Source organism: Pyrgilauda ruficollis, unplaced genomic scaffold (assembly GCF_017590135.1).
Source record: "Pyrgilauda ruficollis isolate IOZ18807 unplaced genomic scaffold, ASM1759013v1 scaffold11, whole genome shotgun sequence".
NCBI classification, from domain to species: domain Eukaryota; kingdom Metazoa; phylum Chordata; class Aves; order Passeriformes; family Passeridae; genus Pyrgilauda; species Pyrgilauda ruficollis.
In genome coordinates this window covers 4089812-4105848 of record NW_024509210.1, presented here as the reverse complement: position 1 = coordinate 4105848, position 16037 = coordinate 4089812, and the positions used below count along the sequence as shown (strand labels likewise).

Here is a 16037-nt window from a genome sequence, read left to right as displayed (position 1 = left end):
TTCCCCCCAGTGAATGTGGACCCTGCACAGAGGCTGAGTGTGACAATGAAACATTCTCCAATTCAGAGATGCTTTTTCTGAGATTTGCAGATATTATGTGTGTGTGTGAGGTGAGGGAAGGAGACCAGGAGGAAAAAAGAAGGCAGAGAATGTAGCAAAATAGACATGGTACACCAGAATGAGAAAGATCCTGTTATTCTTTTCTTTGATCAAGCTATTGGCCCCAGAAAAAATGGCCAATATAAATTATATATGCCAAAGTCAACTTCAGCTGATGTTCTTTCTAGCCATTTGATCTTGTATCTGCCAACTTCCACCCATTTCCCCAATTTTATCCACATGTAATATTATGTAGCCATTAAAAATGTGTTTTTCTACTTAGTTCAAGTTTTCTGTGTAACAAGCATCTTATTCTTCCCCTGCAATATACTATGAAAATAAAATGTCATTTATTCAATAAGTGGTAGAGTACTGAATTTAACTACCAATAATTATGCCTAACCACTGTATCCTTTTAAAAGCATTTACATGGATCTAAGTAGGAAATCAAAGAGTTTACTTCTTATTTTTTAATCTAAAAGCACATTAAGAAAGGGTTCTTTTCAGTGAATAAAAACTAAACTGTGGACAAAATTATTTTTAAGAGGTCTTTGATTGATTATATAATTTTTATGGCTGCTGAAAAAAAGATCATTTCTGGGTTCAACTAACTGATGAGAAATAAGGTTTCTGTGGCTGTACTGTACGGATAAAACACAAGGAAAGAGACCACCTGGACTTCCTACACTGTAGGAATCTCTGGCTGTAAATCTCACTAATTTATAACTGGAAAATACCCAAATAATTGTTTTGCTCAGAGGAGCTAAGCACCTGTAGTTGTTATGGATTGTAACTGGTGCTGTCAACACTCCTCACTTGTGAATATTTGGATTGTGCAACTGACAGGTCCTGGCATCTAGAAGACACACAACTCCAGCTGGTGTTGCTCTGGGGTGAGGCAGCACACTTCCCTGAATTTCAAGTGTTTTGATAAGGACAATGCTCACTTTCTCATCTACCAATAAAAAACAAACAAAAAAATCCGAACAAAACCCCAAGCAAACAAAACCAAAACAAACAAACAAAAAGTGCTTGAGGACTGTAAACTCCTCAACTGGGAAGGAAAAGACTTTTAGTCTTTCCTGAAACTGCCCCACACACTGATAGTGATATCACACTACAAGAAAATGTTCAGAGAAAGGGAGATTGCACTGTTTTCAAGACCTACATTCATATTTTGTTCTAGAGTTTTTGTCTTTAGACACTTTATTTCCTGGGGCCATGGGAAGTATCAGAGGACCTTGTGAGCAGTGTGTTGTTACCTGCAAGCTGCTGGCTAGCATCCACAGAGGCTGAGAATGCCTCACTCCATGCACGTAAGGCACCACTGGAATCCTGGGTGTTGTAGAATTCATACTGTCACGGAACTAAGTGGGAAATATGTGAAGACTTGGTAAGCCCAAACTGGAACTTTGTAAAAATGAGCACATGTTGAGACTGGGCACAGTGCAGGTCCCTGGATCTACCTGGAGTACCAGCAAATCTCCTCACAAATGTTAGCATGGTCCTTCAGGCTGATGTTATCAACAAGGTGAGGTTACCATCACATCAGCTGTAATTTTTGTATTGCCATCCAAAATGCATCCAGTAACCTGGTTTGGCCACCAGAAATGCATGGATGCTCCAGCTCTGGAGGAGACAGACATCTGCAGCACTGCAGTGTAGGATACCCTGGGATTCCAGACTCCGTGCTGCTGGATCATTTTCTATCTAGCAGACTGGAAAACAGCAGAAAACAGTGATTAAATGAAGCAGAAAGCTTTCGTTGGAGTGTGTGGTATGCAACTTTTTGTGTCAGGAAGGACTTCTCTGATTCAGTAGAAACAAAGCAGACCCAAAGACAGTGGGGTGTCCGTGCTTCACTCTTTGTCCAGGTGACTTGGGCAGTCACAATTGGGCAGTGATGGGCCTCCCGGGCAGTGGCCGGCTGTGGGACCAGCAAAATGCCACCAGGCCAGTGTGGCAGCTCATGTTGATGTTTCCTCTACACCACTGCGTGCTTCTAGGCTCAAAATGTTTGCAAAGTGGTGTGAACTGTGCGGGAGTACATCCAGCTGGGATTCTGGGTGTGGATAAAAGCAGTTCTGCTGAGAGGTGAGGGATGCGTAACCCAGTCTCTCGAGGTGCAGGAGCAGCACAAGGCACTTCTCCCTGAGGAGGCTTCGTGCAGCGAAACGTCCGAGCGGGAGGGGATGTGCGAGCCGCGGCACCACGCACTGCCTGCCGGACACGGCCAGCCGGTCCCTGCCGCCCTCGCCGGCGCGATTCGGGATCGGCTGTGGGCACGGCGCAGCTCAGGACCGCCGCCCGCCTGCCCTGTGTGCCGCACGGTGCTGCAGAGCCGCTCACAGGCTCGGGGGTCGCCGGATGCGGCGGGATCCCGGCTGACAGCGTGACCCCGGCTGGCGGGGCACCCCGGCCGGCACAGACCCCGGCCCAGGGCCCAGCGCCCGGAGGCGGGGGCGGTGCCGCTGGGGGCGGTGGCATCTCCCCTCTCCTCCCCCGCCCTCCCTCCGTGCTGCCCGCCCTCCTCCGGGGCCGCGGCGCTGCCCCCTCCCGCCGGGGATATCCCCGGCCCCTCCCCGGCGGGCGGCGGCCCAATGGAGGTGGGGATGCTGTGCGGGCTGCGGGCGGGCTGGGGGCGCCGCCGAGCCGCGGACGCCGGGGCTCGGTGCGGCGGTGGCTGGGATGCGCCGGCCGGGCGGCTGTGGGGGCAGATAGCGTCCCGCGGGGAGGCGGCCGAGTGGGGCCCGGGGCGGCGGCCGCCGGGCAGCGCCATGGCGGCGCAGTGCGACCCGCTGAGCGGGTACCTGCCCCAGCCGCTCTCCGACCCGGGCTCCAACAGCGAGCGCAGCGCCGACTCGCCCGCGCCCGGCTCCGAGGAGGACTCGGCCGGGCCGCCGCGGCCCCTGCACAGCCCCGAGTGGGGCGAGGAGCGATTCCGGGTGGACAGGAAGAAACTGGAGGCCATGCTCCAAGGTGAGGGCGGGAGCGGCGGCGGTGCCCGGGGGGCGCGGGGCGGCGGCCGTGAGGGGCGAGAGGGGGCCGCGGTCCCCGCCGTGCCGTGTCCTGGCTCCCCCTTCCCCGCCGGAACGGGAGCACTGTCCTGTCAGCCCCTTCCCCGGGCGCTGGACGCGGGCCTGGGTCGGCGGGAGCCCCGTGGGCCGGTCCCCGCTCCGGGCGCTGTCGTGGCCTCTCGGGCCGGGGCTGCTCCCGCTCTGCCGGGGAAGCGGCTCCTTGTGCCCCCGGAGCGGAGCCGAGCGCCCCGGGCCAGATGCCGCTTGGGGCCGGGCCGGCCCCGGCGTCGCGGGTGGTGCCGCTGCCCGGCCCCGCCGAGGCTCGTCCCGCGCCGCTGCGGCTCGGAGGGTCCCGGTCCCTCGGAGTTCCGCTGTGAGAACGTGACATCCCGCCCGGGCAGGGCGCTGCGGGCTCTCGGCTTTCGAGGAACAACCCGGTGCACAGCGAGCCGCTGGAGCCGGGCGTCCCGGCCGGAGGGGCCGGGACGGCTCCGCAGGGCTGACAGCGGCCGCCGCTGCCGTGGGACCGGCTCGGCCCTTGGCTCCGCTGTCTGGGATTTTTTTTTTTTTGAAGGTTTTTTTCTTTCCTTGAGGCTACATATTTTATCCCAGTATGTTTTGAATTATCTGCTCTCAGTGGAAGTTACGTAGGCAGCTTTTGACAAAACAGGAGTAGTAATTGCTGGTTTTGTTGCTAAAGAGCGCATGAGTGGGTTTGAACCAGCTGAGGATGCTGCTGAGCGGGGTGATTCCCTCGGGGTGTTCCCAGCTGTCTGGTCTGAGGAGCCCGTGAGAACCGAGGTGAGTTTCAGGTCTTCCAGTGTCAAATCTCAGGGTGTGTCTGGATCAACAAGAAGAGACGGTGGTGGTTTCAAGAGGGCGCTTTTTCCTTTGGAAGTACTGTTTTGTAAACATTTAATGTTACACTAACGTGGTAACTCACATATTTGTGTGCATTTTCAGAACAAACCCTTGACAAATATTTTACCTGGCATGTCACAGAGAAGGCGTTTTGGTCACTTACTGGAAGTTTTAGGTGCTCCCTACATGAGCATCTCCTGTCAGGGCACCTGCCTTCCTCCTCCTAGCAGCAGTGGAAGGGAGGCTGTGGGAGCGAGCAGGAGCTGGTGAGTTGGGCTGGTCACTGAAGAGCTGCGGTTTGACTTGATGACTACAAAGATTGGAATTTTTTTAATTGAGATGGTCTCTCCTGGGGGTGAGTTAATCTTTAATCAGTTAATACTTTAGAGCTAGTAGAAAAATCTCGTTATGTAATGCAGTAAAGAGAAAGGAATTTGGAGAAACAGAGCAGCAACAACTATTTATAAAGATGTGCTCATCAAAAGTGTCTGAAAACCAAAACCACATGGGTATTTCTGTGTAAGAAGTGGTAGAGAAGGGTCAAAAGTTAGAGTTCTGTAAGAAGATGAAGGTTGCCTTCACTTTTTCCTCTAATAGCCGAATAAATTTCCATTATCTCATCCCTCACACGGTCCTTTCTTCTACTGCCTGAGGTACTAAGCATGAAGGAGTAAACAAAGCTCCCAAGCAGAAAACAAATACTCTATAGGTTGTGGCACCTAGTAGTAGCCAGTGTCAAAATATAAGATTTTTTCTTTGCTCCTTTTTCAAATTTTATTTCTTACCTTTGTAAGAAGAATAAAGTAGTAAAAAAGGATATGAATGATAGAGCATAGTGAGTAAATACAAGCAGAATACTGCCTGTTTTTTGATATGAGGTTGCTGTATGCCCCATCTAGAACACACATTCTTCAGGTGATGGTTTGAGGAGGGTTTGTGTCAGATAGTTATCCTTTTTGTGGTGCAAAGTTTATATTCGACTTGGAAATAAGTGGCTTACTGTTAATGAAAAACTGTTTATTAGGAAGCAAGAAGCAAGCATAGTAGTTCTTTCTGTGAGAAAACCGAACTGTTTGGTAAACATTTTGTCAGTTTCTGTCAGTGCCCTCTCAGTTTCCTCTCTGTGCTTTACGAGTATTTGTCTCATCTCTTGACTTTCAAGAACCTCAAGCACCAAGCAGCTCTGTCAGGGAAAGCATCGTGAAGCCAGATCTGTACCTGGTACCCAGAAATTCAGTCAGCTGTGCTGCTGATTACAAGCCAAATTTTATTTTTTAACTTCTCCCACCCTCCCCGCCTTTTGTTTGTGTCTGTCTGTTGGGAATGAAGCTTGGACTTGCCCTATTAGGAAAGGGACGATGGAAAGGAAGCAGTGTGAACCATCTCCAGGAACAAACTCCAGTTAGATAATTTGTGGGGTTGTGTTCCCTATGGTTTCTAGTAACAGATCCTTTACTGGAAGTTCTTAAAATATGCAGAAATTGCATCATAGAAAAGAAACATCTTTTCAATCCAAGTGATGATGAGCAGGTTTCTTATTTCCAAAAGTTAGGCAATTTTTACACTTTTTTAAACGTTTCAGGCTGGTGTTGATACAGCTTTTTGTTCATATTAGATGCTTAAAGGCTCCTCTTTTGCTTTTGCCAGCTACTAGATAGCTTGTTTACCTTTGGAAGAGTTACTTTTTAAATTATTAAAAAACTCAGAATATCTTCTAGTGATCACCACACCTTTCTTCTATTATGGAAGAGTGAGAATGTACATCTTCAGTTCAGTTGTCTTTAAAGCCAAGTCTGAAGGAGCATCTGTTGAAGGAACTTATCAGGAAATGTTCTCCTTCTGCTTGGGGGTGCCTCGGTGGTTTTTTTTTTTTTTTGGTCATCAACATCTGTTGTTTACTGTACTAATTGTGAAATGTAAGAAAAACTGTCTGGGAGAAAGGATATGCAGCAGCTCCACGTTCAGCTCAGTGCTTCTGTTACTTTTTGCATTGCTGAGTTCTATATGTGCTGCTGCTATGGTTATTTTCATGTTTCCCAGTTTGTGGGCAGTTTCCTGAGGGCCAGGGCTGATCCCAGCGAGGCTCACCTGGGAATAGCAGATTGCAGCTGGTCAGGGACTGGGGCACCTCCCTGTGAGATACAGAGTAACTGCAGTAAGTGCTGTAGCGAGAGCTCTGCAGCTCTCTTTCAAAAAAAGAGGTGCAGGTAGTGTGCTACCAGCTGTATCTGAAGCAGAAATCAGATCAGACTTGAGATGTCAAAAAATTTTGGTAGATTTGAGGATGCTTCTGCTACATTTTTTTTTTTTCTCCCTCCACTTCAAAATAATTGGTATTCCCTGAATGGTTCTGTTTGGAATATCAGAAATTGCAAAAGCTGTGGTAAACCCCTTGCAAATAAGAACTGTTTTTTCCTTGTGTCCATCTTATTTGTATGACTGTTTCATTACCTGCATGTAGATGACTGGAATTGTGTCCCATAAACAAATCTCAGTCTTTACAGTGGGGTGTAAGCTCTCTTATGCCTCATGTCTTCGTCAGTTTCTTGGTGAGCAGATACTTTTAGAATATTTTTTTTTCTAGGAGGCCAATATGAGTAAAACAGATCAGCTTCTCTTTTCAGCAGTGACAGAAGATGGTATTTCCTAGTAGCCCAATTAATTACAGCTGCTCTGCACAAGTTCTGGTTAATGCTCAGGTGACTTCATATTGTGGGATGATTTACTTGGTGTGTGTGTGTGCCTGTTACCATAGGAGCTGAATATTATTGTAAAGAGGCAGAACAGTAAACTTAGGAAAGCTGTCCAAAAAGCATAATCTATCAGCTGATGTTGCAGCAATCAATAGGCTTAGACAAGTTGGCCATGAACATTAAAAAAAAAAAAAAACCAAACCAAAGAAAGCAACACCTTTTTTTTGCTGGCATGGTGTCTCATCCTTGGTTACAAAATGTTATGCCAATCTTGCATTTCAAATAATCCTTTTTTCTTTGTCATGTTCTTTAGCAGATGTAAGGGTTTTTTATGTGGTATGTGTGGTTTAAGCACTCACAGTTAAATACTTTTTGACTTTATAATGTACTATCACACGATAGTAGTTTGCTAAAGAAACAAATCCATGCTGTTCTTAATAAGAGTCTAAATCTAACAATGGTGTGTGGGCCCATATTATATATGGCTCTTTCATTGAAGTACAAAACTGTGATAGTAAGCAATCAATAGGCTTAAACAAGTTGGCCATGAACATAAAAAAAAAAAACAAACCAAAGAAAGCAACACCTTTTTTTTGCTGGCATGGTGTCTCATCCTTGGTTACAAAATGTTATGCCAATCTTGCATTTCAAATAATCCTTTTTTCTTTGTCATGTTCTTTAGCAGATGTAAGGGTTTTTTATGTGGTATGTGTGGTTTAAGCACTCACAGTTAAATACTTTTTGACTTTATAATGTACTATCATACGATAGTAGTTTGCTAAAGAAACAAATCCATGCTGTTCTTAATAAGAGTCTAAATCTAACAATGGTGTGTGGGCCCATATTATATATGGCTCTTTCATTGAAGTACAAAACTGTGATAGTTAAAATTCTGTATTTCTTCACTTTGTTTTATATTTTTTGTGCATTATCTTTCATTTTGAGGACTCCTCAGGGTAATTTTAATTAGGGATCTAAAACTTTATGGGTGGTGGTTTTTTTGTTCTGGATTTTTACTGGTTTTGTTGGGTTTTTTTTCCTTATGAGGCAATTCAGCATTTGTCTGACTTGTTATTGATAAACACATGAAGAAAAGCAAAGACCTGCCTGCCCAGCAAACTCTGAAGAGCACTCAGTTTGCTCTCAAGCTCATCTTACAGAGCAGGTTGTGTTGCTGCCAGGTGGGCACCTTGAAAAATAGCACTGGGTGTGGTGCTGGCTGTATTGGTTATGTCAGGTCAGCTGGAGTAGGCCAGAATTAGAGGAATCATGTAAATGCTAAAGATAATAGTGGATCAGTGGTTACTTTCCAGGCAGTAAAAGTGCTGTCACCAATTCAGTATGAGCAGTCAGTGCAAGCTGCTCATTGAGGTGCCCTTGTGTAGCTCTGTCCTGTCATTGCAGCATTGAGTGAGTTCTCCCCCATCCTACTCCCTCTGTTTTGGTGCTCTTTGCCTGTCATGGGGAGCTAAAAAATGTTCAGCTACTAATTTTCATCCAAAACAACCCCTAATTTTTTAGGGGGAAGTGACATGAATACTTAACTTTTTTTTGCATGGGTTAATCCACACGAAACTTACAGTAAATTGTTCATTCCTTTGCCTGAAGGTCATCCAGAGACCATTGTCAGATCTTGATTGTACTTATGCAATGCCTCTTTCTGATGTCTGGATGATAACCAGCTTTTGTTTGCTGATCCATCAGGTGAAACTTGTGTTTAAACAAGTATATTTTCCCTGCTTAATGCATAACTGTTGGAAAGTTTACTTCAGTACTTTACTTCAGTACTTCTGCACTGGATTGTTTCATCTACAGAGAATGAGAAATCAATGTGTGGCAGGCAAAACTTGGGGGAAGTGGAGTGAGGGGGAAGAAAAGCACTTTTATTGGAATGTGCTAAAGAAGACACATATTCTAAGAAACTCAGGCTTCTGCTGAGTGCTACAAACAATGGTTTTATTAGAGGCTGGACCCTGAAGATACAATTTTTGGGCAAGTTGGCTGCTTAACAGGCAATTGTAATGTTCCTGTGATGGTGTATGTGCAGGGAGGACAAGCTCTGTGTTAAATGTATTTTGGAGTTTTATGTTTAAGTGGCTAAGCCGGAATTACTGATATTCCTCTGGATTTTTTGGTGTAGTTGTGATGGTGGTAGAAATCTGTACAATATAACTTAGTATACTGTGGTTCTTCAAATAATTACTGTACCTTGTTTGCAGCTGAAGTTAAAAATACTCAGACTGCTGGTGATTTACACTCCTGTTTACAGTTCCCATGTCCCTCTTGGAGCTCCAAGGGTTGTGAACTATGTCTTGTCTATGACCAGATTTGTACTGAAATATTGTACTCTTTATTTTAGTAGATCCTAACCACAGCTGCTTTTCCTAGAGGAAGCAAATGTTGGGTTTTTCTACTAAATTGTGAGATTTCTGTTGGTGGTTTTTATTATATTTTGTTCCTTGTAATGTGTCAGCATAACTTATATAAGGACATAGTTGTGGGGAAATTGGAACCTTCCTAATAGCATTTACATTTGGTTTTTAACTTATATGTAGCAGGAAAAAAGAATCCAAGTTCTTTGTCAGGTTTTCAAATCCCCGAAGTGCTGAATAGCCTATTTCTACAAAAAATAAATACATGAAATGAATTTCTGTGACTTGTAGTTCTTGCATTCCACTATTAACAATTGTAATAATACCACTTTCTCAAGTTTCAGTGTTCAAGTAGTACAACGGACTATCATGGTTTGGCATGAGCTGCTGAGTTAAGTATTGCTGGCTTGCACATTCCTGTTGGTTATATTGTAATCTTTACCTCCACTGGAAAATATGTCCTATTTTGAGTACTCATTTCAGGCTCTTGGCTTTATGCCTCTCAAACAATGAAACATACTAGTTTTCTTTAATTTCAAACCTCTGTGTCAAAGAATTAATAGCTTTGTAAAAAATATTTTTACAGTAGTGACCTTTGCTGTGAAGACTCTTTGGTGACTTTCATGAACTTTGAGCTTAAAAGCTGGTATGACTACACGAGTTGGAGTTCAGCTACAGAAAAGACATACACATAATAAGCTATCTGAAGGAACAAGCACTTGATTTAAGGTTTAATTCTTTAAGATGCTACCTATTAATCAGTGGTAGTTTCTAAGATCATTTTGACTTAAGCCATTCAAACCATTCTTTGAACATAGCCTCAGATCTTGTTCAGTATTTGTTTTTGTTTCTTGCCTCTGGCTCAGAGCAGTATGAGTGTATCTCATGAGGCAAAGGAACTCTTCATGTTTCGGTGACTTTTATAGCTGATTTAGGTAAAGATATCTTCAGTGATATCCTCTTTACTGGAATAAATAGTTTCATGTTAAAGTTCTATTGATGTTTTGAAGAACCACTCCAGAGCTGAGAGTGTTATCTCACTAGACAATACAGTCTAAGGAATCTGAGTAATCAATGAGTTCTCTCATGTGTGAAAGTGGGTTTTGGATATTGGGTGGAAAAAACTCTTGATGTCTCTGCAGAAAAAGATGGGTGTGATGGATAGGGGATTGAAAACAAATCCATAACCATGAACACTAAGTGTCTGGATAAGTCACTTGCCTGGTAGCATAACTTGTAATTTTTCATGTAATTTTTCTGCTGCAAGCCAAATTTCATGGAGAGGTTGATGGGCAGGTAGCAACACTGTTCTGTCCTAGCTGTTCTTCTGCTGTGCAGCTCTGCTGAAGTAATAGACACCAGGGCACAGAAATTGGGAAGGCACACCATAGGTGTGTGCCTGCAGGACTGCTCCAGGAGAACCTTTACTGAGAACCCATGAGCCTGGTACATCCCTGAAGCTGCTGATGGTGATGCATGGGTGGCAGACAGGTGGAACTGCAGGGCTGCAATCTCCCTGAGGCTGGACAGGTGTGGTGGGATAGCTCTGAGCTCTGGGATCTGGAGTCCTTCAGTGACAGGGTCTGTAGGGTGCTCAGAGTGGGATGCTGAGGAGGAGGAGGTGTTGCCCTTTTGTGTGGGGGAGTGGCAGGATTGCAGGGAGCTCTGCCTTGGAGCACTCCACCAGCCATTTGAGAGTGCAGGCTCAGGAGTGCTGGCTGGTTTTACAGGTGGCTGCTACAGAACACCTGGGTGGGAAGAAGCAGCACATGAGCCTTCAAACAGCTGGAGGGAGGCTCCTGTTTGCAGTCGATCCCCATGGAGGGGTTTAACCCCTCTGTTCTCTGCTGAGGCAAGAGCCTGGCAGGACACAAGCCATGTAGGAGGTTTCTGGAATGTTTTTGTGACAGCTTCCAGACAGGTGATCAAGGGACTGAGAGCAGGAACTAGTCAGCTGGGCTGTTGCCTGGCCTTCAAGGAAAAATTAATCATGAATGTGAAGATGGAGGGCAGCCATTCAGAGGGACCCTGGCAAGCTGAAGAAGTTGCCCAAAGGAATTCCATGAAGTTCAGCAGAAGGGAACATGAAGTGCTGCAGGCAGGAGAGAAAACTGCCATGGGCTGGGGCCTGACACGCTTTGCAGCTATGGTGAGACACATCAGGTCCGGCCCTGGTTCCCCAGTGGCAGAGAGACATGAGCATTCTGGAACAAATCCAGCAATGGGCCACAACGCTTCTGAGGGACTGGAGAACTGACAGAGGAGGGGAGGCTGAGACATCTGGGATTGTTTAGCTTTAATCTTGAGAAGGCACAGGGAGCACCGTATGAATTGTGTGTGTCAGAGAATGTACGCAGATGGATCCAGAGTCTTCTCAGTGGTACCTAATGACAGAACAAGCAGAAAAAATGTCATTTTATGACTTTTCCTCTTTTTCTGAAAAGGAAATAATCCATAAAATCTGGAGGCTTTCCAGTTTTTGCAGTGTTCAGTGCTGCAGTGAGGTCACTGCTGTCTTTTTCGGACAGCAAAGGAGTTAAAGAATTCTTAACTACAATTTCAATTGTTGAGTTAAAATACTAAATCTGAGATTGGACTGTAATATTAAAGCACAGTGTTTATTAATGTTAGGTATTGGAGATGACTAAAAATACATTTTTAGGTAAATCCTTGATCAGATAGCAGTATTAAAAATAGCAGTTAGCAGCCTGAAGCATTCTCCGTAGTTGATAAAATTGTGATTGAGTTAGGGGTCAATTTGCCTTCCTCAGGGCATTGAGAAACATCTGCTGGGAAAACGGGTCTGTAGACCCCACCTTTGGCAGTCCTGGTGGGATTTGGCTGTGCTGGCCCCCAGGAGGATCCCTGCAGGAAGGCAAGATGATGGCTGGGTCACACAGCTGCTGCCAGGGCAGGTCTTGGTTCTCATGCACACGAGGGGTGCTGGGGGCTGTGTCTGGCTGCCAATCGTGGTGTTGGGGTGCTCTGGCTCACAGGAGCACAACTGGAGGGTCCCTGCAGCCTGGCTGGGTGAGCTGGGACATGGGTCTGCTGTGGCAGCATGTGAGTGCTGCTGCTTTGCTGCCTTCAGACAGCTTTTGATTTGATAGTCCTACAAGGATGTAGCTGTGGTTATCTCTGAGCCTCCCACCTGCTGGGGGGTTTGCTGAGCTCTATCAGGGTTTGCTCCAGGGATGGGATAAACTATCTGGGTGCTCAGGGGCCGTGGTGGGAGCTGGCTGTGGGCTGCAGGGCCTGGCTGGTTCCAGGGATGCAGTTCAGGGACGCCGTGCTCTGGATTACACCACATCCTCCCAGGCTTTGTGTTCCTGCTGGTGCTATGTGAGCAAGCTGTGAAAACAGGACCTGGGAGTGCAGCTGGGCTTGGAGCACAGTCCTGTTATCTCTACTGCTTGGATTCTGTTGTGTAAACCACAGAAGGACATGTTGCTCAGTTTATCCTTCCTGGAAGTGTCTTCCTTGCACATGTGAGTGACAACAAACAGGAGGTAACTTGTTCTTTAGGTTTCTTTTCCTTCGAGGGTGAAAGGTTTCTAAAAAAATACATTTATAAATGTATCACTTGTGGTGAGAAAGACAATAATAGATGATGCATTTAAAAGGCATGAGATTTCTAGTCATTCTGACTACCTCCCAAATGGCCAGCTGCCAGGAGCTGTGTCTTGAATTTGGCATCTTGAGATCAACAGTTTAGAAATGCTGTGGAGTAAAGCTCCTTTTTATTGCTTAGATTTTTTTTTTAATTGCCCAGGTTGATATATCCTAAACCTTTAAAGATTAGGTTTTGTCCCATTCCTTTAGGGGCTGTGAACTTCTGGGGCATGCTGGTGGCTTGAGGAGGTGCTTTCCAGGACACCCACACAATCTGCCATCTGAAGATGTAGTTAGCCCTTGATAAGTGATAGTTTTGTATGCAGCTAAATGTTTTAACTGTTACCCTTTCTAGAAGGGTTCCAATGCAGCCTGGTAGAAATTTTACTGGACAGGAAGGAATATTCTCTGGTTTGCTGCTTTGAGACTTTGAAAAAATTGCTTTTCTTTGCCCCATCTGATTTGAGTGCTAGCCTTTTCCCAGAGGTGGGAAGCTAGTCAGTGTAGCTGGTGCCAGCCACAAGGCAGCTGCATTCCCTATTCTGTTGCAATTCCAGGGCTTGCCTGGCATGTAAAAGTTTCAATAAAACTTGTGAAAAATACTCCTCGTGTATAAACTTGATAAATTTGTATGGAGAAGCTTTTTCTCAAATGTATGAAAAGAGTGATTCCCCTTTCCTCTTTTGGCTCTTTTTGCTTGTTGGGAACATGTGTAGCTGCAAGTGAGGCATGAGCCATCCATTTTCCATTTACTAAACTTCTCTGCAGGCCAGCTCTGGGAGGCTTTGCAAAATCTTGGTTCCATTTTCCCCTAGAACTATGTGATATGAATCAGGTCTGTCAGAATGGTTTTCGAGGAAAAATAAGCAGCAATCATTGTGCTTATGTGGCTATTGTCAGGCTTGCAGTATGTAGGTGCTGAGGAATGTTTGCTATACTGGGGTTTTATAGGTACTTCTTTTTGCCCATCTCTCAGAAAAGTTTTTCTGGTTGGTTGGTTTGTTTGTTTTCCTGTGTGCTTGCCCAACATATTAAGAAGCTATGGGTTGATAATTTTTTTGTGTCTTTCAGCCCTTTTCTACAGCTTTTTTAACTTGCAAAAGTAACTTCTGTTTGTAGGAATTATAATGGCACAGGATTTTGATTTGGCTGCTAAGATATTACAGAAGTTTTGAAAGCAAAAAACTATAAATGAAAGTGTCAAGGAAAGGAAAAACAAAGCCTCATTCCAGATCATTCAAGTGAAATATATCTGCAAGTTCAAATTATGTACTTAAAAAGATTGAGCTATGTGTTTTCTCACTTACTTGGCACAAAGTCTGTGTAAAAGCTTGAATGATTGTCCATACTAGTGATGAGATGACAAGCAGAACAAACCCAAAATACCATTCTGCTGCTTGTGGAACAGCTCAGATCATGGGCTTCATCTGTTTAAACTTGGTTTTTGGAAAGGAATTATGCTAGATTTCCTTGTGAGGAGAACTTGCAACATTTTTATAATCAAGCTGAGCTAAATGGTCTCCAGTACAACATATCTGAAAATCAGTATTAAGCCAAGTAAATCTGGTCTGAAAGAAGCAATGTTAAAAGATAACTGGAGAGGGAAATGGGTAACAGTAATGATTTATCCTGTTGTTTTGAAGTGTTGCTTTTGTTTTCTGGAACATGTACGTGTATCTGTGCTGTTCTTAGCTCACACATCCCAGAGTGGGTCAGGAAAGGAGTGCAGGGGGTCGCTGGTCGTGCCTCCCTGTTCATCCTGCAGCACATGGCACAGAAATGTGTCCAGCTGGGTCTGGGGCATCTCCGGGGGGAGGCTCCACACCCTCTCTGGGCAGGCTGTCCCAGTGCTCGGTCACTGCACAGTAAGGAAGCTCTGCCTCGTGTGCAGATGGAACTTCTGGGCATCAGCTTCTGCCATTATTTCTTCTACCTTGCTATATAAACCTTTAAATTTTTTTATTGTTTTGATAGTCTGAAGTTGCATGGTGAGGATGCCACATATACCAAATTTTTAAATAGATTTTCACCTCTTTCTTTTTTGTTTATGAAGCATTTTTTAATTCTATGTACAGGTGATGATTTTTTAAATTTTTTTTTACATTTTAAGCAAACTTTGGTTTGGGGTATCTGTGTTACCACTCTGAATTAGTGGTTTAACCTTTAAGTATGCCTTTTACCTTATTGCAAATCACTTTGTGTGAATGGAGGGCTTTGATTATGTCTATTTTGATTGGCTCTGTTCTGTTCACACTGTGCCTGCAATAAATTTATGGCAGTTGAATATACAGGATTGGTAACTTAAAACCAAGCATCTTGAGAGATGGAAAAATGAAATCCATAATTCCAAAATAAATATTAAGTCCATTATAAGTGATGCAGTGAAACATTTTTATGTTTAGTTACATTGATGTCTTCTGAAGATATTCCCCATGTTCTTTATGGTGAGATTGTGTTCCTTGAGGGTGTATGAACTGGGATGCTGTGTAATTAAACCAGGATCTTTGTTGTAAAGGAGTTCTTGTGCAGAACATTACACTGTGGTACAGAGCCACGTGCTGAACAGAAAGGGGTTAAAGTCACCTGTATTACAAACCATGTCTCTGTGTGTGTAATACTTACATTTAAGTGAAAAAAACACACATGTATTTATGTGTAATTGAAATGAAGGATACATTTGCATGTCACCCTTGCTGGGATATGGAAATCCTTTTCATTGAAGGAATATGAGACTTGGTGTCCCTTTTTCAGGATGTGAAAGCACATCCGTGGTTGAGAAGTGCTATAGAGTGGTGAAATACTAAATTACATTAGATGGCCTTTGTTTATATGCAGCTGGAGCAGTTAAAATAGCATTGATTTAAAGAGTCTGGATGTGGAATACATTTTTAAAATACTTTTTTATATAGTGGAAAAGAATCCTGGTATGTCTTTAGTTTTTTAGTTAAACAAACACAAGTGCTGTTTTTCCTTAGTAAATTTACTTCCGGAGTGTGTATAAAATAGTGGATAAGAGAGAATCTGTTTCTAATCTGTTCCATGTGCAGAAACAGTGAATAAATTTGATCAAATCTTTAGTTCTTTATAAGCAATTCCTTTTTGAAATAAGAACATATTCTGCAGAATTTTCTTTCCTTCCTCTGTGTGGAAGACATTACCATCATTAGAGTGCAGAATACATGGACTCTCAATATGTGTGAAATTTTTCAATGCACTAAACAATTGAACATGTAATGATGTTTTCTGGGTTGCTTAGCAGCACTCAGGTTTTTTACTTTAAGTGGTCTTCAGTGACATCTTTAGATTCTTCAGAGACTTGGCAGAAATAAAGTCATTCCAGTGTTTGAGACATGAGGAATCGTTTAAGCTGTGGAAAAAAGAGT

General features: G+C 44.2%; 1 protein-coding gene across 1 annotated transcript in view; it reads left to right on the top strand.

The window, feature by feature from the left end:
- The first annotated feature begins 2759 nt into the window (after window positions 1-2759).
- BICC1 (BicC family RNA binding protein 1) overlaps window positions 2760-16037 on the top strand; it is a 90045-nt gene continuing 76767 nt past the window's right edge. Inside the window, exon 1 of the mRNA XM_041475051.1 lies at window positions 2760-3078. Within this exon, the coding sequence (XP_041330985.1) occupies window positions 2877-3078 (202 nt within the window). The 5' untranslated portion in view covers window positions 2760-2876. The remainder of the gene's footprint in view (window positions 3079-16037) is intronic.